Genomic DNA, 23,229 nt, shown 5'->3' on the forward strand with positions numbered 1-23,229 from the left:
TTGAGGAAAAAGCAGGAAATAGCTTCCTAGACCTCAATCACAGCAATTTCTTCCTCGACACATCCCCAGAGGCAAGGGAATCAAGAACAAAAATGAACTACTGGGACCTCATCAAGATAAAAGGCTTCTGCAAGGCAAAGGAAACAATAAAAAAAAAAACTAATAGGCAACCCACAGAATGGGAAAAGATAGTGGCAAATGGCATATCAGATAAAGGGCTAATATCCAAAATATACAAGGAGCTCACTAAACTCCATACACGAATAATGAATGATCCAGTGAATAAATGGGCAGAAGACCTGAAAAGACACTTCTCCAAAGAGGACATCCAGATGGCAACAGGCACATGAAATGATGCTCAGCGTCACTCATCATCAGGGAAATTCAAATCAAAACCACACTGAGATACCACCTCACACCAGTGAGAGTCGCTAAAATGAACAAATCAAGAGAATATAGATGCTGGCGAGGGTGTGGAGAGACGGGCACCCTCCTACACTGTTGGTGGGAATGTAAACTGGTGCAGCCGCTCTGGAAAACAGTGTGGAGGCTCCTCAAAAAACTATCGCTAGAACTCCCCTATGATCCAGCAATAGCAGTGCTAGGGATTTACCCAGGAGATACAGAAGTGCTGATGCATAGTAGCACATGTACCCCAATGTTCATAGTGGCACTTTCAACAATAGCCAAATCATGGGAAGAGCCTAAATGTCCATCACCTGATGAATGGATCAAGAAGATGTGGTATATATACACAATGGAGTACTACATGGCAATGAGAAAGAATGAAATCTGGCCATTTGTAGCAACGTGGATGGACCTCAGGGTGTCATGCTAAGCGAAATAAGTCAGGCAGAGAAGGATAGGTATCATATGTTTGCATTCATAGGTATAAAAGGAGAGACCTGGCAGGGGACCATGGGGAGAGGAAGGGGGAAAGAGAGTGGGGGAGAGTGAGGGACACAGATCAAGGGAGACTACTGAATACTGAAGACGAATCATGGACTGAAGGGGGAGGGGGAGGGAGGGAGGGCGGTGATGGTCATGGAGGGGGGCACTTGTGGGGAGAAGCACTGGGTGTTATATGGAAACCAATTTGACAATAAACTATTTAAAAAAACCAAATAACTTACATATCCTTGACTGCATTTAACAAAATAGATTATTTATAAGACCTGAAAAGGATCTGAAAAGTTTCTGTATCTTCTTTTAGCAGCTATACCATGTGCCATCCCTATCTTGCAGAGGTGACTCAAATAATTGCTTCCCTGAGGGATAGTAAGTCACAGGAAGTAAATTAAAACTTAAATTTCCTGTCTTCTAGAATAATGCCCTTTTTTATCATTTTAATTATTCCAAGAATACTTACAGATAAAGTATGAAGAAGTTGCCCTGTGACAGAATTCCATACTTTCAAAAGGAAATTGTTCACTGCAGTAATAACTGTGGTGTCATAGCGATCCCAGGCAACCATAGTCACCTTAAGTTTAGTGACTTTGTCTTCTCCAGATGGCATATTATTCCTAAGTAAAATAATTTGTAATATTCATACATTGTAAATTATTAACAAATGTATATTGAAAATAGCAAATTATAAGAAAATCTCAAATGAAATTATATATATATAATTAAATAGAAATGATTCATCTCTTAAAGCATCCTAGTTGTATACTGAATTATTAACTAAAAAAATGTATGGACAATACAAAACAAAAACAAAAACAAAACAAAAAATAAATAACAATTAAGAAAATCTCTCCAGGAGCTTGCAAATTTTTGGATAAAAAGTCCTAAACTAAAAATACTTTTAAGTACTCACAAAATAAAATAATAAAAGTACCTAAATAGGGTAATACTCATAGCTCATTTTAGGGAGAAAAAAGACACAAAATGACAAAAAAAAATAGTTACACAAGGACAAAAAAAAGTGAAACTAGAAAAAAAATCTACAAATTCCTTGAAAAATAAAATACAAAGTCATGTTGCCTACCAGAAAATTTGAATAAAAAACATAATGGATACTTTATTCACTGAAATAATAAATGTTTGAAACTGACAGGCTTTAAAAGCAGCAAGAAATTTATGAACTTTTGATTTAAATGAATATACATGAATAGCTGACTATGACTACAATGTCAGTTCTATATTATTATTAATGGGAAGATAATTAATTTCAGGGTCACACCAATAGAAACTGTAATATTCTCAGGAGATAATTATGTATCTTCCAATCAACAGGGAAGATGATGAGACAGAATGCTGATTAAGTGTATTTATAATGTTGAGTAGGAATGCTAACAGTCTGAAACATTATAAAGGTATCTCCTCAGTAAGACAGTTAGTTAAACTTACAATGACATTTAATAGTGACAACCCTCAAAGTAGAAAGTAGTATTGACAGATATAAAAAATTACCTACAGAAAACTAAGGCAGAAAATAATTCTGGGCATTAGTAGAGCAGAGATCTTTGGGTCACAAGGGATCATAATTTTTAATGACTCAGCAATGTTCCTATCATCCAGTCTGTTAATCAGCAGCAAAAGGCAATTTACTTAGAGGCTAAATGCAAACTTCAGGTCCATCAGTTAACTCAAAACTATCTACTAACTTAAAAAGATATTTTCATTATTAAACATAATTCAATAATATAAAAGATACTATAACCATATGAGAATTACTGAAATATCTAACATCCAATCTTACCCAGTCATTTTAGTAGCCATATCTAGCACTATACTCTTCCATTCTTGTTGCTGATATTGCCAAATTCTTGCTGTTCCATCTCTACTTCCACTAACAAATCTTAAACTGCAAAGAAACAGTTAAAATATACTTATTATGTTCTTCCAAAATAGAAACCACTCTTTTTCTAATTATAAAAGTAACACATTCATCCCCATACACTCCTAGGGAGGAATAAAAATGATACTTTGGAAAATAACTTGGAAGTTCCTCAAAATGATAAACACAGTCACCATATAGCTCAACAATTCTACTCCCAAGTAAAAATCCAAGAGGAATAAACATAAGTTCACATAAAAACTTGTACATGAATATCCATGGTATTATTCATTATAAGCCAAAAAGTGGTTAACAACCCAACTGTCCATCAACTAATAAAGAGATAAACAAACTGTGGTATCCATACAAACAGTATTCAGCAATAAAAATAAATGAAATAATGATACACGCTGCAACATGGTTGAGTCCTGAAAACATTACGCTAAGTCAAAGAAGTCAGTCACAAAAGACCACATATTGTATAATATAATTTATATAAAATTTCCAGAATAGGCAAATCTATAAAGATAAAAAGTGGATTAATGGTGGTCCAGATTTAAAAGTGGGGGTGTAAAGAGACTGGGAAATGATAATTAAAGAGTATGGGAATTCTTTCTGGGGTGCTAAAAATGTTCTAAATTTATGGTGGTGAAGGTTACACAACCCAGTGAATACACTAAAAACCACTAAAGTTATGTTATGTGCATTATATCTCAATAAAACTTATAAAAATATATTCATTCACTCATAATTCTATCACTGTTCATACTTTCATTTCCATTCTTCCAGACTTTATTAAAGGCATGCATAAACACTTATATATTTCCCCCTACAGGAAACAGAAAATTGTACTATATGTAATATTTTATAGTATTTTCCCCAACTTGTTATTTCATAAGTATATTTTCTAGGTTTACAAATATAAAACTACCATGACTTTTAATAAGTGTTCAACTATATGGATGTATCAGTTAAACCTAGACCCCTAATGATATTTATACTATTTCCATTCTTCACCATTATACATAAACTTGTAATGAATATCTCTATACACATCTTTGTATAATCCTATACATATCTTTGCTGAATCAAATGGTAGGAACATTGTTTAAGATTTTGACAAATTATTTCCCTGAATAAAATTTTATCAATTTACAATCTCATCAAAAGTTGTAGGAGACTGAGTGCCCATTGTCCCTAAACCCTTGGCAATACTGAGTGGTAAAATTCTTCATTATCCTGTCATTGTGAAAGGAAAAAAATGTTACTTTTATTCTAAACTGTATCCTTAATTTTTAGTAAAAAAAAATTGGACATCTTTTTTTGATTGTCTACATAACTAATAAAGATAAAATAATGTTTGTTCTTTAAGGAAAAGGCAAATAATTAAAAACTTCAGGTTCCTTTAGCATGAAAGAATCATAGCTGTACAAACCTTCAAGGGCATTACTCAGTATAGTGCAATAAACCAACCTCAAAAAATTATATGAAGGTTTTTTTCATTCCTAATATAAACTTCACTCTATGTGGACCATCATTATTATACTCTTATATTTAATAAAGATGAATAAATTCATCATTCACCCATTGTCTGAAAATATTTAAAAATAAAACATGGTCAAAAAATTAAAAAATTAAATTTAAATTAAATTAAATTAGAAAACATGGTCACCCACATACAGTTCTTATAGAAATATATGGATACAAATTTATGTTAATTAGTTACATTTTTAAATCTATTCTAGGTCAATTTTTAGACGAAAGATAGTAATATTTTGGGGATCAAACATTTGAGAGCATGTACAAATAACTATATATTTCTGAGTTTCAGACACAGAAAATATGTATCATATGAGTAGTAGAGACAATATGTAATACAGATTTCCAGAGGAAGACCATATGGCTAAAATCTTGAGCAGTCAGAGAAGGTTTCAGATAGAGTATGAACCTTAAAAGGAAGATATGACTTAGGCAAGAAGAGAAAGGGACTTGAGAGAAAAGAAAAATAAGAGTGAAGGAGAGCATAAGGCTATAGGAAGGAAAGAAGTGAAGGGGAATAGGGGATGATGTTTCTGGGTAAGAATGGTGTGCCATAAAGCATAAGCAAATAAACAAATGAGAGGACACAGAAGACAGATAGACAAACAGATATATAGATATAGATTTGAAATATAACAGAAGCAATGATTAAGTCAATTAGGCTAGATGTAAAGATTTATATGGGAATAGTAAATGAGCAAAGAATGTAAGTCTAAGTTATAGAAAGTACTGAATTCGAGGCTAAGACATTTGGATTCTATTCTATAGACAAAGAAGAATCACTAAAGATTTCTGAACAGAGCAATGTGGATCTGGCAGAAATGGACAGGATATATTTAGAAAGAAGAAGAAAACTGAACGTAATGGGTCAAATAACAGAATTATTGACTGAAGTGAGTGATAACATAAATGGAAAAAATTAAATAAACAAAAAATAAATCAATCAGAAAGGAAGGATTGATTAAGTATGGTTACTATTGGATAGCAGCTTAAAAGATATGGGGTAACGATGTCATCAAAAATAGACAAGGGTTTTCATCTTAAGAAACTGAACTGAAATAAACTAGTATAGCAGAGGGAGCTACTTCCGAGGGAATAGAGATAAAATATTTCAAACATCTGTTTACATAGATATGTACTACATAGTTACCTGTCTCCATTGTTACAGAACTGAACAGCAACAACTTTGTCCTAAGACATAAAACAACAGATTTTTGGTTAGAGTTAATTTATTTGTAAAACGAATAAAGTATGCTCCTCTTCAAATTCACATACAAATGCATCATGAAATAGATTTTTAATGCTATAATTTTCTTGGGAAAAAACTCCAATTTTCTTTTTAAAAAATTAATGAAGGCTGAAACAATGCACTAACTGAGGAGGAATACTCATTAGTAGTAATTTGAGACAAACCAGACATAAGCAAAAGCTGTTACCAAATCATAATCTCAAGAGACAGTTTTGAATAGATATTAGTTTATTATATCACCCATAATAAGACAGCACACTAATCTAAAATGGCACCTTAAAATAGCTGATTTCATAGTTGAACTAATCTTCCCACTTATTTTTCTTTTAATTTCAGAAAATAAATCAGCCATTTCCTGTTCCTCACATGGTTCATTCAATTATCTTACAAAGGATTCATCTGACTATAGGTACTATATTTTATATACTTCTTCATAAATCTTCTTTTATAATGATTAAGTTATACTTTTATGAATATAATGTATATTATAGTTATGAGAAGATTAAAGTGTAAGCCATGGGGCGCCTGGGTGGCTCAGTCGGTTGAGCGTCCGGCTTCAGCTCAGGTCATGATCTCACAGTTCGTGGGTTTGAGCCCCGCGTCAGGCTCTGTGCTGACAGCTAGCTCAGAGCCTGAAGCCTGCTTCTGAGTCTGTACCTCCCTCTCTCTCTGACCTTTCCCTGCTCATGCTGTCTCTCTCTGTCTCTCAAAAATAAATTAAAAAAAAAAAACAATAAAGTGTAAGCCAGAAAGTGCATTTTCCTCTTCTTTACTCGATAATAAAGCTGAAATGCACCCTCAAATGTTGGACACATTTTCACAAACTACTCAGTGACTTAACTGGAGTTGAATTTTTAATAAAAAGCTCAGATACTAAATATCTTTGTATTTAACTACTTTTAACTTTTAAAAATTATTAAACTGTCCTCATATGTTCAGAAGTATCCATGACTCATATTGCTCCATGATTTCATTGTAGTATTTATCTGACAGATTCTAGACTCTCACTGCAGTTGAAATAACTGGTCTTAGATGTTCTGAAAGGACATCTTATTTTTAATGACTAACAGCAGCCACTGACTTCAAAAGGGAATACTTAGATTTCCTGACTTTCTCTTAGCTGGACCCGTATAAAAAAAAAAACCCGCAAAACTCTACTAATCAATTTTTCTTCATCTTTCCCCCACTCAATTCTTGCCCACTGTAATTACTACCTCCTTCTCACTCAGCTCTCAATAAACTTGACTGCATTTGTATATATAACCTACTTGGATGGTAATTATAAAGATGCCTCCTTTGTATACTCAAGTACAAATGTATTTCTCCCACTGGATAGTCTCAGATTGTGATCTTTATGGATTTCCTGAGTTTTTCTCTTTTATAATTTAAATAATATTGTAGGATTTTAGCATCTAGGAATAAGTTACGGCAAGGTGAGAGCTCTCCTTGGTTCAGTAACTGTTCAATTTTGTTGAATTGGACAAAATCAGGACTTGTTTCCAAAAGCTGAAGGAGAAGGTTTCTAATAAGGGTGTCTTTTACTACATATTTCAGGAACATTTAGTGATTTTGTAACTCAAAAAGTATCCTTTCCTAGAAGTCATCATTCGGGGAAATTGTGTGTGTTTTATAGATGTTCAGTAATACTATTCCAAATGAGAGGTCAACCATACTAATAGTAACCTTAAGACTTGCAAAGCTGAGTGCTTTCAATTGCTGACTATATTGCTTGCACAACGAGGTACACAAGATGCACAGTAAGCTGAAAAACAAGTACTCCCATATACCACAGTAAATAATTATTTAGAGAAAAGGGTAATGAAAGGAAGAGGAATTACAGATGAAAGGTCCATGGGGATATGAAAATACAGTATTAGTTCCAACCTTCCTGAAAAGTTAAGTAGAAATAGCTTGAGAGGACAAGTGCTAGTCACCAATGGCTGTCACCCAGGGATAAAGCTGTTACCTGCTTTTACTGATAACTGAGTAGGACTAGATTTCAGGAGCCTTTGATAGCAACCTGCAACAATCATACTAAAATTGACAAACTAAATTAGTAAATTAATTTTTTTCTAAGATATACTTGATATGACTTTTGCTTATTTTTATTGATATAAAGTTGGCATACAGCAGGGGCCCCTGGGTGGCTCAGTCAGTTGGGCGTAAGACTTCAGCTAAGGTCATGATCTCACATTTTGTGGGTTCAAGCCCCGCATCAGGCTGTGCTGACAGCTCAGAGGCTGAAGCCTGCTTTGGGTTCTGTGTCTCCCTCTCTCTCTGCCCACCCCCCACCCCGCTCTCATTCTCTGTCTCTATCAAAAACAAACATTAAAATTTTTCTTAAAAATTGGCATACAGCATTATATATGTTTCAGGTGTACAATATTATATCTTGATATTTATATATACTAGAAAGTGATCACCACCATTAAGTCTAGTTACCATCCATAACCATACATTTGAGTCCTGTCACCCATATTCCAACACCCTTTTCTCTCTGGTAACCACCAATCTCTGTATCTATGAGTTAGTTTTTCTTTGGTTTTATTTGTTCCTTTGTTTTGTTATTTTAGAATCCACATATAGTGAAATCACGTTATTTGCCTTGCTTCATCAGATTTTTCAGGTAGCATAATATCCTCAAGGTCCATCCATATTGTCGCAAATGGCAAGATTTCTTTATGCGTGGCTGAGTGGTATTCCAGTGTGTGCACGCGAATGTGCATGTGTGCACCACATCTTTATCCATTCATCCATGGATGGACACTTAGTTTGCTTGCACTTTCTGGCTACTATAAATAATGCTGCAATGAACATGGGGTGCATAGATCTTGAGTTAGTGTTTTTATATTCACCAATAAATACTCAGAACTGGGGCACCTGGGTGGCTCAGTGGGTTAAGCATCCAACTTCAGCTCAGGTCATGATCTTGTGGTTCAAGTCCCATATGGGGTTCTGCACTGACAGCTCAGAGTATAGAGTCTATTTCAGATTCTGTGTCTTCCTCTCTCTCTGCCCCTCCCCTGCTTGCACTATGTCTCTCTCTCTCAAAAATAAACATTTAAATAATTAAATAAATACACAGAAATGGACTATCTGGATCATATGGTAGTCTTGTTTTTAATTTTTTGACAAATGTCCATACTGCTTTCCATAAAGGCTACACTAATTTACGTTCCCACCAATAGTGTATGAGTACCCTTTCCTCCACATCTTCTCCAACACTTGTTATTGCTTGTCTTTCTGATAACACCCATTCTAATAGGTGTTAGGTGATATCTCATTGTGGTTTTCATTTGCATTCCCTAATAATTAGTGATGTTGAACATGTTTTCATGTGTCTGTTGGAGATATATACATATATATATATATATATGTATATGTCTTCTTTAGAAAAAATGTTTATTTACTTCCTCTGCCCAGTGTTTAATTTTTAAATTTTGAGTTATATGAGTTCTTTATACATTTTGGATATTAACCCCTTAATGGATTTATTATTTATAAATATGTTTTCCCATTTAGTGGTTTGCCTTTTTGTTTTACTGATGTTTTCCTTCACGGTGTAATAGCTTTTTAGTAAGATACAGCCCCATTTCCTTATATTTGCTTTTGTCTCCCTTGCCTATAAAGCCAGATTTAAAAAAATTCACTAAGACGAATGCCAACAACCTTACCACTGTTGGGAAAGTCATCAAAAAGATGTGAATGCCAGTTGACCTTTGAGCTGGACCCCAGGTAATTGGAGGCTCCTCACCATTTTCCCTATCCTTGGAATATGGGTTCCACCTGGCTTCCCACTCCCAGAGGGTATTTCAAGGACAAAGCCTTGAGATGATGATGTGGTATTGAAAACACCTGCACAGTAACCTGAGTGAACACAGTTAAGGCTTATTTACAAACTTTTAAGATTTGATGAATAGGCACAAAGATCCACTTGCCTTGTTGACACCCAAGACAAGCCTTATGTGTAAATTCCCTTTGCGTATTACCAACCCAGAGTGGCCTACCTCTTTGCTTGGCCTTTCTCTGCCCTCTGGGTTATATGGGCCAGTTTCATATTAAACCAAGAAGCTCCCAAAAAGCTTATGAATGGTCTTTGGTTAGGTTTATTCCTAGGTATTTTATGGTTTTTCGTGCAATTGTGAATGGGATCTGTTTCTTGATTTCTCTTTCTGTTGCTTCATTTTTGGTGTATAAGAATGCAAGACCTGTATGCTGAAAACTATAGAAGACTTATGAAGTAAATTGAAGAAGACACAAAGAAATGGAAAAACATTCCGTGCTCATGGAACAGAAGAATAAACATTGTTAAAACGTCATTATTACCCAAAGCAATTTACACATTCAATGAAATCCCCATCAAAATTGCACCAACATTCTTCTCAAAGCTAGAACAAACTATCTTAAAATTCATATGGAACCACAAAAAAACCCAAATAGCCAAAGTAGTATTGAAGAAGAAAACCAAAACAGGGGACATCACAATCCCAGATTTTAGCCTCTACTACAAAGCTGTCATCATCAAGACAATATGGTATTGGCACAAAAACAGACACATGGACCAATGGACTAGAATAGAGAACCCAGAACTGGACCCACAAGTATATGCCCAACTAATCTTTGACAAAGCAGGAAAGAGTATCCAATGGAAAAAAGACAGCCTCTTCAACAGGTGGTGTTGGGAGAGCTGGACAACAACATGTAGAAAAATGAAATTAAACCACTTTCTTACACCATTCACAAAAATAAACCCAAAATGGATAAAAGATCTGAATGTGAGACAGGAAACCATAAAATCCCTTGAGGAAAAAGCAGGAAATAGCCTCCTTGACCTCAATCACATCACGGCAAGTTCTTCCTCGACACATCCCCAGAGGCAAGGGAATCAAGATCAAAAATGAACTACTGGGACCTCATCAAGATAAAAAGCTTCTGCATGGCAAAGGAAACAATCAAAAAAACTAAGAGGCAACTGACAGAATGGGAAACAATAGTGGCAAATGGCATATCAGGTAAAGGGCTAGTATCCAAAATATACAAGGAGCTCACTAAACTCCATACCCGAAAAACAAATAATCCAGTGAAGAAATGGACAGAAGACCTGAATGGACACTTCTCCAAAGAGGACATCCAGCTGGCCAACAGGTACATGAAATGATGCTCAGCGTCACTCATCATCAGGGAAATTCAAATCAAAACCATACTGAGATACCACCTCACACTGGTCAGAGTCACTAAAATGAACAAATCAAGAGAATATAGATGCTGATGAGGATGTGGAGAAACGGGCACCCTCCTACACTGCTGGTGGGAATGTAAACTAGTGCAGCCGCTCTGGAAAACAGTGTGGAGGCTCCTTAAGACACTATCAGTAGAATTCCCCTATGACCCAGCAATAGCACTACTGGGGACTTAGTCAAAGGATACAGAAGTGCTGATGCATAGGGGCACATGTACCCCAATGTTTATAGCGGCACTTTCTACGATAGCCAAATCATGGAAAGAGCCTAAATGTCCATCACCTGATGAATGGATCAAGAAGATGGAGTACTATATGGCAATGAGGAAGAATGAAATCTGGCCATTTGTAGCAAAGTGGATGGACCTCGAGGGTGTCATGCTAAGTGAAATAAGTCAGGCAGAGAAGGACAGATACCATATGTTTGCACTCATAGGTCTAACAGGAGAAACCTAACAGAGGACCATAGGGAGAGGAAGTGGGAAAGAGAGCTGGAGAGAATGAGGGACACAAATCATGAAAGACTACTGAATACTGAAAATGAACCATGGACTGAAGGGGGAGGGGGAGGGAGGGTAGGCGGTGATGGTCATGGTGGGAGGCACTTGTGGGGAGAGGCACTGGGTGTTATAGGGAAACCAATTTGAAAATAAACTATTAAAAAAGAAGAAGAAGAAGAAGGTTGTGAACTGGCAATTGGAAAGCCAGACAAGATACCAAAGAAATGGGCCTTAGGAATGAAGCATGTGCAGGAGATATCCCCTATCAGCCATCAAATTCTGTGTGAGGTTGGGTGGCCTGCATGTTAGATGCTTGTGGACTACTGTATGAGTATGAGGACACCCAGAAAATGCCAGCCAGTCTAATGTACTTGTTGGAGAAAATGCACATACCGCACTGAGGCAGAGAAGGGAAACATGTAGTTGTCACAGTGGGTCTCTACTGTGAGTAGTTCAGCTGGCTACCGATGCCCAACTAAAGGCTAAAGCTCAAATTAGAAAATTAGTAGAGGTACGATTAGAAAAGGATATGCAAGTGTCCACTACTCTGCTAGCTCTGGGGCTGGCAGACAAGATGAAGAGCAGATAATAAATTAAAGACTTTAGTGTGCTCCTTTGCAAAGCAAGGAAGGTACAAGCTGCCATCTATTAAGGCATGAGAATTTTTTTTAATGTTTATTTTTGAGAGAGAGAGAGAGAGAGAGAGAGAGAGAGAGAGAGAGAAACCATGAGTGGAGAAGGAGCAGAGAGAGAAGAAGACACAGAATCCAAAGCAGGCTTCAGGCTCTGAGCTGTCAGCACAGAGACTGACACGGGGATTGAACCCATGAAACGTGAGTTCATATGACCTGAGATGAAGTTGGACGCTGAACTGACTGAGCCACCCAGGTGTTCCAAGATACGAGAACTTGTAACAAAGCCTGATTAGGATGTTAAGAGGTGGAATCTTGGAGAAAATGATGGAAATAAAGAGGAAGACGTTGTGGTAATTGATGGGGTAACAGACAAAATGCCCATACCACCTCACTCCTAATTTTAAAAAGCAGTTGCCCCAAAACTCCTAGGAGTAACTTACATCTTTCTTTGTCCCTTGAAGTTTATAAATCTTATCATGTCTTCGAAATAACCCCTGGAGATAACCAAAACACTGCCAGAAAGAAAAAGGAATAAACTGCCATAGTTCTCTTTTCAACTGCATTATGATAAACTCTCATCAAACCAAATGGCCATTTTTAAGTCTTCTGTCATTTGCAGTTACTGTTTTGCTCTGATACTTTGTAAAAAAGTGTTCCTAAAAAACTGCTTCATCTTCAAGAAAATTCATGGAAAAGACTTTGACAGGTTTCTGATAACTAAGATTAAATTGGAGATTCATGTTGGAGATAATAATAAACCTTTCAAGTACTCCCCCAAGGCTAAGTGCATAGCCACAAAATGTCATAGGATGGTGGTAGCTGGGGACCTATCCCTGTTCTCCTTCCCCTCATCAGCAAAATGGATCCATTACATTGATAATATCATGTTAACATGTAAAGATTTACCTCTGCTGCAGGACACCTGTAGGCTTTGCTCAGGAACATCTGTGAGGAAGAAGATGGGCAATGAGCCCAAAGAAAATTCAAGGCCCAGACACTGCCATAAGGTTTTGGGTGTCATCTGGTCAGCTAAGACTCATAAAGCTGTAACTGAAAAGGTACAAGCCTAACTAACCCCTAAGAATACAAAAGAGGTGTAATCATTTATGGGGATTTGGGGTTTTGGAAGACTTTCAATCCACACCTGGCATAGTACTCCTGTTCCTTATGCTTCGTAGTAAAGAAAGGGCACATATGGGACTGGGGACCACAGCAACAAGCTGCCTTTGAGAAGGCAAAAATACTAACAAACTAGATTCAAGCTGTGGGCATCTGCTAACCAGGGCTACCATTTGAGTTAGATATGTCTATGACTCCAAAAGATGGCAGAGATAACAAAAGGGGAGAATGGCCCTGGGATTTTGGTTCCAGCTCTGGCAGGGGGAAATGCCCCAATATACCCCTATAGAGCAATAGCTCCTAACAATGTACACAGGGCTCCTCTAGGTAAAGCCTCTCACACAGCAGCCAGGGCATTGAGCTCAGTCTGGTCTGGCTGCTGATCACTCATGAGTCCTGGCCATTAACCCGTTGTACTGATAATTAGGCTTTTCCACAGGGATTAAATTTAAGGCCTGAACAATGGGAAGCTGAGGGGTGGATGACCATTAAAAAGTCCTGGTGGGGTCAAGATATATATAAAATGACATTTGGGTCCATCTGCAAGAGCCTGAAGTGATTCTCACTGTTTTTCATTTCCTAGCTCTTAAAGACACAGACACACCCCTGGCAATCAGAAAGCTGATGCCCCAGCTCAGGAATGAGCCTTAGCTACTGACCTTTCAGTAGTTATAGCAGATTGGGTACATAAAAAGAGTTGCTCCCACAAAGCCCAAATATGATAGCATACTGTCAAGGATACCAGACTATCCTCAGAGTACTGCGACTTGGTTAAAGAAATAACCGCATATTGTACATTCTAAGCACCCAAGGCAACTGCTAAAAGAACTGGGCCATCCACTGGAGTTCCGGGAGAAACTGGAAAATTGATTATATTGGCCTCCTCTGATTAAGACTTCTAAATATGCCTTGGTTTATGTGGACACTGCATCTGGCATAACCCAAGCTTTTCCCTGCCACCATGCAAACCAGGCTGCCATGATTAGGAGATTTAAAAAAAAAACTGAGTACCATGTATGAGTACCTCCATCAAACACATAATGATCAGAGGTCACATTTCAAAGGCCATGATGTACAAGACTGAACAATAAAATATGACATTAAAGATTCCATCTTCCCTAAAACCAACAGCAGGGCTGGTAGAAAGGAAAATGGAATATTAAAACAGCAAATTAGATACTTAACAGGAAAGATCACCCTGACCAACCAGACTAAAGTACTGTCCTAGGCTTTAACATATTTAAGTGACCAACCAGTAGGGCCCTACATGCCAGACTAAGGATCCTTGCCTAGGCACCCAATATGTAAAGATATAGAAGTTTTGGGAAACAGCCATTGCCCCAAATCTCACAGTGGATCAACACACTTATGCTGTGGAAACCACCAAGCCCCATCATTCCTGGAAAAGAAATTACTAGAATTTACAACGCAATGTCCTACCTAGATAGGTGAGTTACTTCACACCACGGGGTGAAGAATTACTCAACCTCCACTAAGATACTCTTGTGCTGCTGCATGCCAGAACTGTTAAAATGCACTATACCTGAAATGAAACATGCACCACTGAAAGGAGTAAATGGGGCCCTGATAATGGCATATCGTAACCCCAGTTCATCTCTTTACACCTGACAGTGCTGCTTCCCCTGTCCAACATGTATGATATATACAACCAAGTCAAGTTTTTAAAGGTGCTAACCTCCCTCTCCGCAAAGTCAGGAGAAACGTTTGGTTTTTCCACTGATCTAACCATTTGCCACTGTCTTTGTTCCCTCCATTGGCTTAGAAGGCATTACAGCAAATGTGAAGTCCTTAGTAAATTCACTCAGCAAGCGTTAAATAATAACAATAAAATTTATCTTTATTACTTTACTATCCAAAATAAAATGGCCTTAGACATTATTACTGCTTCAAAGAGGTACCTTTACCATTACCCAAACATAACGTATGTTCACACCTAATGAATCTGCTAATGTATCATCCTTATTAAATCACATGAAACACAAGTGAATGCTCTGAGTAATCCAATCCCCAGCTTAGGAGACTTAATAAATCAGTAGCTCAGATCATGGGCTCTTATAAAAAAAAGTTGTCACTGATTTTGAAATCAGTGTATTAATCTGTGTTTCCTTTTATATGCACTTGTACTATAACTGTGGCATTAGGCTCTAATGCAGCCAGACAGCCACCAAAGGAGCCACCTCTATGCTAATAAACCCTTTATTGACCACTTAAGGCCCACTGCACAAGAAGTGTGTGTGATTGTAAAAGCTGGTCATGAGAGATGGAATATTGGGGAGAGCCACTGAAAAGATGTGACCACCAGCTAATGTGTGAGTTGGACCGGAGGCAAAGGCTCCTAAACTCTGCCCTTGAAATTCAGGTTCTTCTTCTTGCCTTTCCCACTATCAGAAGCTGCTCCGAGGGCAAAGCCTTGAGATAATGATGTGGTGCTGGGAACACCTGCACAGTGTACTTGGCTGAACCCACTTACGGCCTCTTTATAAACGTTTAAGATTTGGTGGGCAGGCATGGGGATCCATCTGTCTTGCTGCCACCCAAGACAAGCCTTATCTGGAAGTTCCTTTACTTATTAAAACTGCCACCTATCAACCTGGAGTGGCCTGCCTTTCTCCTGCTCCTCTGAGTACAGGGGCCGGTTTCATATTCAGATCTAAGCTCCTTAGAGGGTTACAAACTGACAACTGCCTTTGTTTTCTTCTAGGAATTTTTATTTCAGGTACTACACTCAGGTCTTCCTTTTGTGTTAATTTTTGTGTATGGTATAAAACAGTGGTCCAGAGTTTTGATCTTTTGCATGTGGCTGTCCAGTTTTCCCAACACCATTTATTGAAGATACCACCTTTTCTCCATTTTATATTCTTGGCTCCTTTGTTGTAAATTAACTGATCATATATGTGCGGGTTTATTTCTGGGCTCCTCATTCGGTTCCACTGATCTGCTTGTCTGTTTTTCTGCCAATACCATGCTGTTTTGATTACAAGAACTTTCTAGTATAGTTTGAAATCAAAAAGTATGAAGACTCCAGTTTTGTTCTCCTTTCTAAAGTTTGTTTTGGCTATTTGTGGTTCCTACAAATTTTAGAATTATCTGTTTCAGTTCTGTGAAAAATACTGCTGGGATTTTTTTTTAAAGTTTTTTTTTTAACATTTATTTATTTTTGAGAGACAGAGAGGCAGAGCATGAGCAGGGGAGGGGCAGAGAGAAGGAGACACAGAATCTGAAGCAAGCTCCAGGCTCTAAGCCTTCAGCCCAGAGCCTAATGCGGGGCTCGAACTCACAGAGTGTGAGATCATGACCTGAGCTGAAGTCGGACGCTCAACCAACTGAGCCACCAGGTGCCCTGCTTCTGGCATTTTGACAGGGACTGCATATAATCTCTAATTTCTTTGGGGAGCATGGACATAATATTAATTCTTCCTACCCATAAGCATGGGATATCTTTCCATTTATTTTTCTTCAATTTATTTCATCAGTTCTGGATGCAGGTCTTCCTTTCTTTAGTTAAATTTATTCCTAGGTATTTCATCCTTTTGATACAATTGTAAATGGGGCTGTTTTCTTAGTATATTTTTTCTGATAGTTCTAACTGTATAGAAACAATAGATATCTGTATATTGGTTTTCTATCCTGCAATTTTACTGAATACATTTATGACTTCTAACAGTTTTTTAATAGAATCTTTAGTTTTCTTTATATGATATTATGTGATCTGCAAATAATTACAGTTTTGCTTCTTCCTTTCCAGTTTGGATGCCTTTTAGCTCTTTAACATGACTAACTGCTGTGGCTAGGACTTCCAATACTATGTTGAATAAAGTGGCAAGAATGGGCATCCTTATATTGTTCCCGATCTTAGAGAAACGCTTTCACCTTTATCACCACTGAGTATGATGTTAGATGTGGGTTAGTCACTTATCACCTTTATTATATTCAGATACATTCTTTCTATCCCACTTTATTGAGATGTTATCATATATGAATGTGGAATGTTGTCAAATATTTTTCTGCTTCTATTAAGAGGATAACTTTTATCCTTCATTTTGCTAATGTGGTATATATCATGTTGATTGATTTGCAGATGTTGAATAAATCTTGCATCCCATGCATACACCTGATCATGGTATATAACCTTTGAATGCAGTGTTGAATTCACTTTGCTAATACTATTGTTAAAGATTTTTGCATCTCTATATATCAGGGATATTAGCCTGTAATTTTCTCACTTTTGGCTTCCTTGTCTGGTTTTGCTATCAGGGACTGACCTTGTAAAATTAGTTTGGAAGCATTCCTGCCTTAATTTTTAGGAGGAGTCTGAGGAAGGTGATTAAATCTTCTTTGAATGGTTTGCAGTATTCACCAGTGAAGCCATCTGGTCCTGGACTTCAATCTACAGATTTTATTTCTCAGTCATTCAGTCTTGGAAAACTGTACATCTTAGGAATTTATCCATTTCATCTAGGTTATCCAATTTATAGGCATATAACTATTTATAGTAGTCTTTTATGATCCTTTGTGTTTCTGTGGTATCAGATGGAAGTAATCCTTTGTTTCTGATTTTATCAATTTGAGTACATTCTCATTTTTTTTGATGAGTCTAGCTAAACATTTATCAACGTCATTATTTCAAAGAACCCCTCTTACTTTCATCGATCTTTTCTACTGTCAGCCTCTATTTCATTTATTTCTGTTCTGATCTTCCTTCCTTCTACTAAATTGGGCTTTGTGTTGTTGTTTTTTTTAGTTCCTTTGTGTGTAGAGTAAGATTATTTACTTCAGATTTCTCTTGTTTCTCAATATAAGCCTATACCACTGTAAACTTAACTCCTAAAACTGCTTTTGCTGCATCCTGTATGTTTTGGACTGTTATATTTCCATTTTCATTTTTCTCCAGGATTTTTTAAATTTCTTCATTGATATCCTAATCATTCCAATGGGTGTTCAGTAGCATCTTCTTTAATATCCACATATCTGTGATTTCTCTAGTTTTCCTTCTGTAATTGATTTCTATTTTTATAAATCACTACTGTGATCAAAAAAGATGTCTGATATGATTTCAATATTTTTGAATTACTAAGACTTGTTCTGTGACCTAAATATGATCTATTCTAGACAATGTTCCATGTGTACTCTGCTGCCTGTAGATGGAACATTCATTATATATCTATTAAGTCCATCTGGTCTAATGTGTCATTTAAGGCCAATCCTTCCTTATTGGTTTTCTTCCTGGAAAACCTATCCATTTGATGTCAGTGGGGTATTAAAGGCCACCCCCCACTATTATTTTATTGCTGTCAAATTCTCCCTTAAAGTCTGTTGATTTTTTTTTTTGCATATTTAGGTGCTCCTATGTAGAGTGCTAAAATATTTACAAATACTATATCCTTGTGGGAAGCTGCTAAGATTCAGCAGCTTGGCCATTTACTAGCCGGAAATGTCACTCCCTGAAGGGAGTTACAAAAATAGGCAGGGGAGCGCCACTCCCTGTCAGAGGAGAAGCCAGAAGAACAAAGATCAATCGCCTACAGGCAGGGTGGTATAGGCCCTTCAGTGCTGTGCTAAAAACCTTAGTTTGGTTCCTCTTTTACTCCAGTCTTAACCCCTTAACCCTGTTTCCTAGCAACCGACCTAGGTTGGCTGCCTTGTTTTCCCACCTAGAAACCTTTATAAGATACAGTGTTTTCTGAATAAAGAAGAAAAGGCTTGATCAGAAACCGTGTGTTGTGTCCTTACTCTCTGTGCTCCCCCTTCCTGCCCTTTCTCTCCCTCCCTCAGGAACGAACCCGCAAGGATTTACCGCCCTGCTGGCCAAGGATTTACCGCCCTGCTGGCCGGGGCGGGACCAGACAAGTGCCGCCTCAATGTGGGGTGGTGAAGGGACACTACATATCCTCATGCTAGATTGACTTCTTTATCATTTGGTAATGCCTTTCTATACTTTTTATTACCATCTTTGCTTGAATGTCTATCTTGTCTAGCATAAGTACAGTTTCACCAGTGTTGGTTTTTCTCCTTAAAATCTTTTATTCTTAAAGTTTTTTATTTAATCCCAGCTAGGTAACATTCAGTGTTATATTGGTTTCAGGTGTTAAATATACTGACTCAACACATCTATACAACACCCTGTACTTACTTATCACAAGGGAACTCCATAATCCCTATCAACAACATAACCCATCCTATACCCACTTCCCCTCTGGTAACCATGAGTCTGTTGTTTTTTCATTTATATTTCTCTCTCTCTTTTTCCCTTTGTTGGTTTGTTTTGTTTAAATCCCACATGAGTAAAGTCACATGCTATTTATCTTTTTCTGACTTTTCTCACTTAGCATAATACTTTCCAGCTCCATCTGCATTGTTACAAATGGGAAGATTTCATCCTTTTTTTTTTTAATGTTTTATTTATTTTTGATACCGAGAGAGAGAGAGCATGAGAGGGGGAGGGGCAGAGAGAGGAGACACAGAACTGGAAGCAGGCTCCAGGCTCTGAGCTAGCTGTCAGCACAGAGCCTGACGCGGGGCTCGAACCCACGAACGTGAGATCTGACCTGAGCCGAAGACAGAGGCTTAACCGACTGAGCCACCCAGGCGCCCCTCATCCTTTTTTAAGAATGAGTAATATTCCATTTTATACACACACATACATACACACACACCACACCACACCATATATACCAATCTTCCCATTCATTAGTTGATGGACACTTGGGCTGTTTCCATAGTTTGGCTATTGTACATTATTCTGCTATAAACATCAATATGCATGTCTCCGTTTTAATTAGTAGTTTTGTATTCTGTGGGTAAATATCAAGCAATGCAATAGCTGGATCATAAGGTAGTTCAGTTTTTAACTTTTTGAGGGCCCTCCATACTGTTTTCCAGAGCAGCTGCACCAGTTTACATTCCCACCAACAGGGCAAGAGGGTTCCCCTTTCTCTACATCTTCACCAACACCTGTTTTTTCTTATACTGTTGATTTTAGCCATTCTGACACATGTGAGGTGACATCTCATTGTAGTTTTAATTCCCTTTTTGATGAGTAATGTTGAGCATCTTTTCATGTATCTATTGGTCATTTGCATGTCTTCTTTGGAAAAATGTGTATTTATGTATTCTGTCCATTTTTTAATAGGATAATTCATTTTTTGGGTATTGAGTTTTATAACTTCTTTATATATTTAGGAGACAAAACATTTTTCAGATGTGTCATTTGCAAATATATTCTCCTATTCTGTAGGCTGCCTTTTAGTTTTGTTGATGATTTCCTTCACTGTGCAGAATTTTATTTTGATGAAGTTCCAAAAATTTATTTTGCTTTGGTTTCCTTTGCCTCAGGAGGGATATCTAGTAAGAAACTCCTATGGCTGAAGACAAAGAGGTTAATGGCTGTATAATCCTCTAAGATTTTTTTGGTTTCAGGTCTCACATTTTGGTCTTGAATCCATTTTGAATTTATTTTTGTGTTTGGTGTAAGAAAATGGTCCAGTTTTCCCAATGCCATTTATTGAAGAGACTGTCTCTTTCCCATTGTATGTTCTTTCCTACTTTGTTGACAATTAATTGACTATATATCTGTGCATTCACTCCTGGTTTTTCTCATTTGTTCCACTGACCTATTTTTGTGCCAGTACCATACAGTTTTGATCACTACAGCTTTGTAATATAATGTGAAGTCAAGAACTGTGATGCCTCTAGCTTTTCATTTCTTTTTCAAAATTGCTTTAGCTATCCAAGGTTTTTTTGGGGGTTTCATACGAATTTGGGGATTGTGTGCTCAAGCTCTGTGAAAAAGGCTGTTGGTATTTTCATGGCTTTGTATGAAATGTGTACACTGCTTTTGGTTGTATACACATTGTAACAGTATTTGTTATTCCACACCATGAGCATGGAATGTCTTCCAATTTCTTTGTGTCTTCTTCAATTTCTTTCATCAGTGTTTTATAGTTTGCAGAATAACTGTTCTTCACATTTTTGGTTAGGATTATTCCTAGGTATCTTATTATTTCTGGTGCAAATGAAAATGGGATTGATTTCTTAAGTTCTCTTTCTGATGCTTCATTATTTGTGTATAGGAATGCAACAGGTTTCTGTATGTTGACTTCAGATTCTGCAACTTTACTGAATTCATTTATCAGTTCTAGCAGTTTTCTGGTAGAGTGTTTGGGTTTTCTATATAGAGTATCATGTCCTCTGCAAATAGTGAAAGTTTTACTTCTTTGTTGCAAATTTGGATGCCATTTATTTCTTTTTGTTATCTGATTGCTGTGGTTAGGCCTTCCAATACTATGTTAAATAAGAGTGGTGTAAATGAACATCCTTATCTTGTTCCTGAACATAGAGAAAAACCACTCAGCTTTCCCCCATTAACAATGATATCAGCTGTGGGTTTTTTATAGATGGCCTTTATTATGCTTAGGGATGTTCTCTCTAAACCTACTTTCTTGAGGGTTTTTAACATGAGTTAATGCTTTACTTTATCAAGTGCTTTTTCTGCATCTATTGAAAGGATGATATATTTCCTATCCTTTACTTTATTAATGTGGTGTATCATATTGGTTGACATATGAATACTGAACCACACTTGCAACCCAGGTAATAAACCCTATTTCAATGTGGTGAATAATTCTTTCAATGTATTGTTGAATTTGGTTTGCTAGTATTTTTTTAAATTTATAATAGTTTAATTGTCAAATTGGTTTCCATATAACACCCAGTGCTTCTCCCCACAAGTGCCCCTCTCCATGACCATCACCCCCTTCCCCCCCCTCCCTTTTGCCCTTCAGACCTTGGTTCATTTTCAGTATTCAATAGTCTCTCATGATTTGTGTCCCTCTTTCCCCCCAACTCTCTTTTCCCCCTCCCCTCCCTATGGTCCTCTGTTAAGTTTCTCCTGTTGGACCTATGAGTACAAATATATGGTATCTGTCCTTCTCCACCTGACTTATTTTGCTTAGCATGACACCCTCGAGGTCCATCCACTGGTTTGCTAGTATTTTATCAAGAATTTTTGAATTCATGCTCAACAGGTATGTTGGCCTATAGCTCTCTTTTTTAGTGAAGTCATTATCTGGTTTTGTTATCAGGGTAATGCTGGCCTCAGAAATGAATTTGGAAGTTTCCATTCCTTTTCTATTTTTTTTGCAATAGTTTAAGAAGAATAGGTATTAACACTTCTTTACATGTATGGTAGAATTTGCCTGTGAAGTAATCTGGCTCAGGACTTTTGCTTTTAGGAGTTTTTTGGGATGTAGTAAAAAAAACAAGTGGTCCTAAGAAGGAAAGGCCCACCTTCCGAAGCTAGAAAAATCTCAAATAAACAACCTAACCTTACACATAACTGACTTAGCAAAAGAATAAGTGGAAGTGGAAGCCTAATATCAGCAAAAGGAAGGAAATAATAGAGATTAGAACAGAAATAATTGATACAGAAACTGAAAAAACAACAGAACAGATCAATAAAACCAGGAGATACCTCTTTGAAAAAATTAATATAATTACCAGTAGATACCTCTTTGAAAAATTAACATAATTGATAAACTTCTAGCCAGACTTATCAAAAATAAGAGAAAGAACCGAAATAAATGAAATCACAAATGAGAGGGTAAATAACAACTAACACCATGTAATTTTAAGAAACTATTATGAAAAACTATATGCCAACAAATTGGACAACCTGGAAGAAATGTTTAAATTCCTAGAAACATATAAACTATCAAAAGCTGAAACCGAAGAAACAGAAAACTTGGACAGATCAATAACCAGCAAATAGATTGAATCAGTAACCAAAAATACAAAAGACCATATCTTTCTCCATTTGCATGGAATATTTTTTTTATACTTTCACTTTCAGTTTCTTCATGTTCTTAGATCTGCAGTGAGTGCACAGGGAACATATTAATGAAACCTGTTTTTTTTTAATCCACTTATCTACTCTATACCTTTGATTTGACAGTTTAGTCCATTTACATTTATAGTAATTACAGATAGGACTTATTGTTGACATACTGTTGAATGTTTTCTGGGTTTTTTTTTAGCTCCTCTCAGTTCATTTATTTCCCTTTTTCTTCCACTGGGTTTGGTGATATTCTTTAGTGTTTGCTTAATTCCTTTCTCATTATATTTTCTGTTTTACTACAGATTTCTGCTTT

General features: G+C 36.9%; 1 protein-coding gene across 3 annotated transcripts in view; it reads right to left on the reverse strand.

The window, feature by feature from the left end:
- BRWD3 (bromodomain and WD repeat domain containing 3) overlaps nt 1–23,229 on the reverse strand; it is a 192,324-nt gene that overhangs the window by 91,307 nt on the left and 77,788 nt on the right. For 2 of the 3 annotated variants that reach the window (XM_029930083.1, XM_029930081.1), the window contains exons 12-15: nt 12,851–12,889; nt 5,472–5,512; nt 2,705–2,809; nt 1,370–1,523 (exon numbers count right to left, since the gene is read on the reverse strand). In XM_029930083.1, the coding sequence (XP_029785943.1) occupies nt 1,370–1,523; nt 2,705–2,809; nt 5,472–5,512; nt 12,851–12,889 (339 nt within the window). The remainder of the gene's footprint in view (nt 1–1,369; nt 1,524–2,704; nt 2,810–5,471; nt 5,513–12,850; nt 12,890–23,229) is intronic. The other variant, XM_029930082.1, reaches the window with a different exon arrangement.

The sequence above is a fragment of the Suricata suricatta genome, chromosome X (genome assembly GCF_006229205.1).
Source record: "Suricata suricatta isolate VVHF042 chromosome X, meerkat_22Aug2017_6uvM2_HiC, whole genome shotgun sequence".
Lineage (NCBI taxonomy): Eukaryota > Metazoa > Chordata > Mammalia > Carnivora > Herpestidae > Suricata > Suricata suricatta.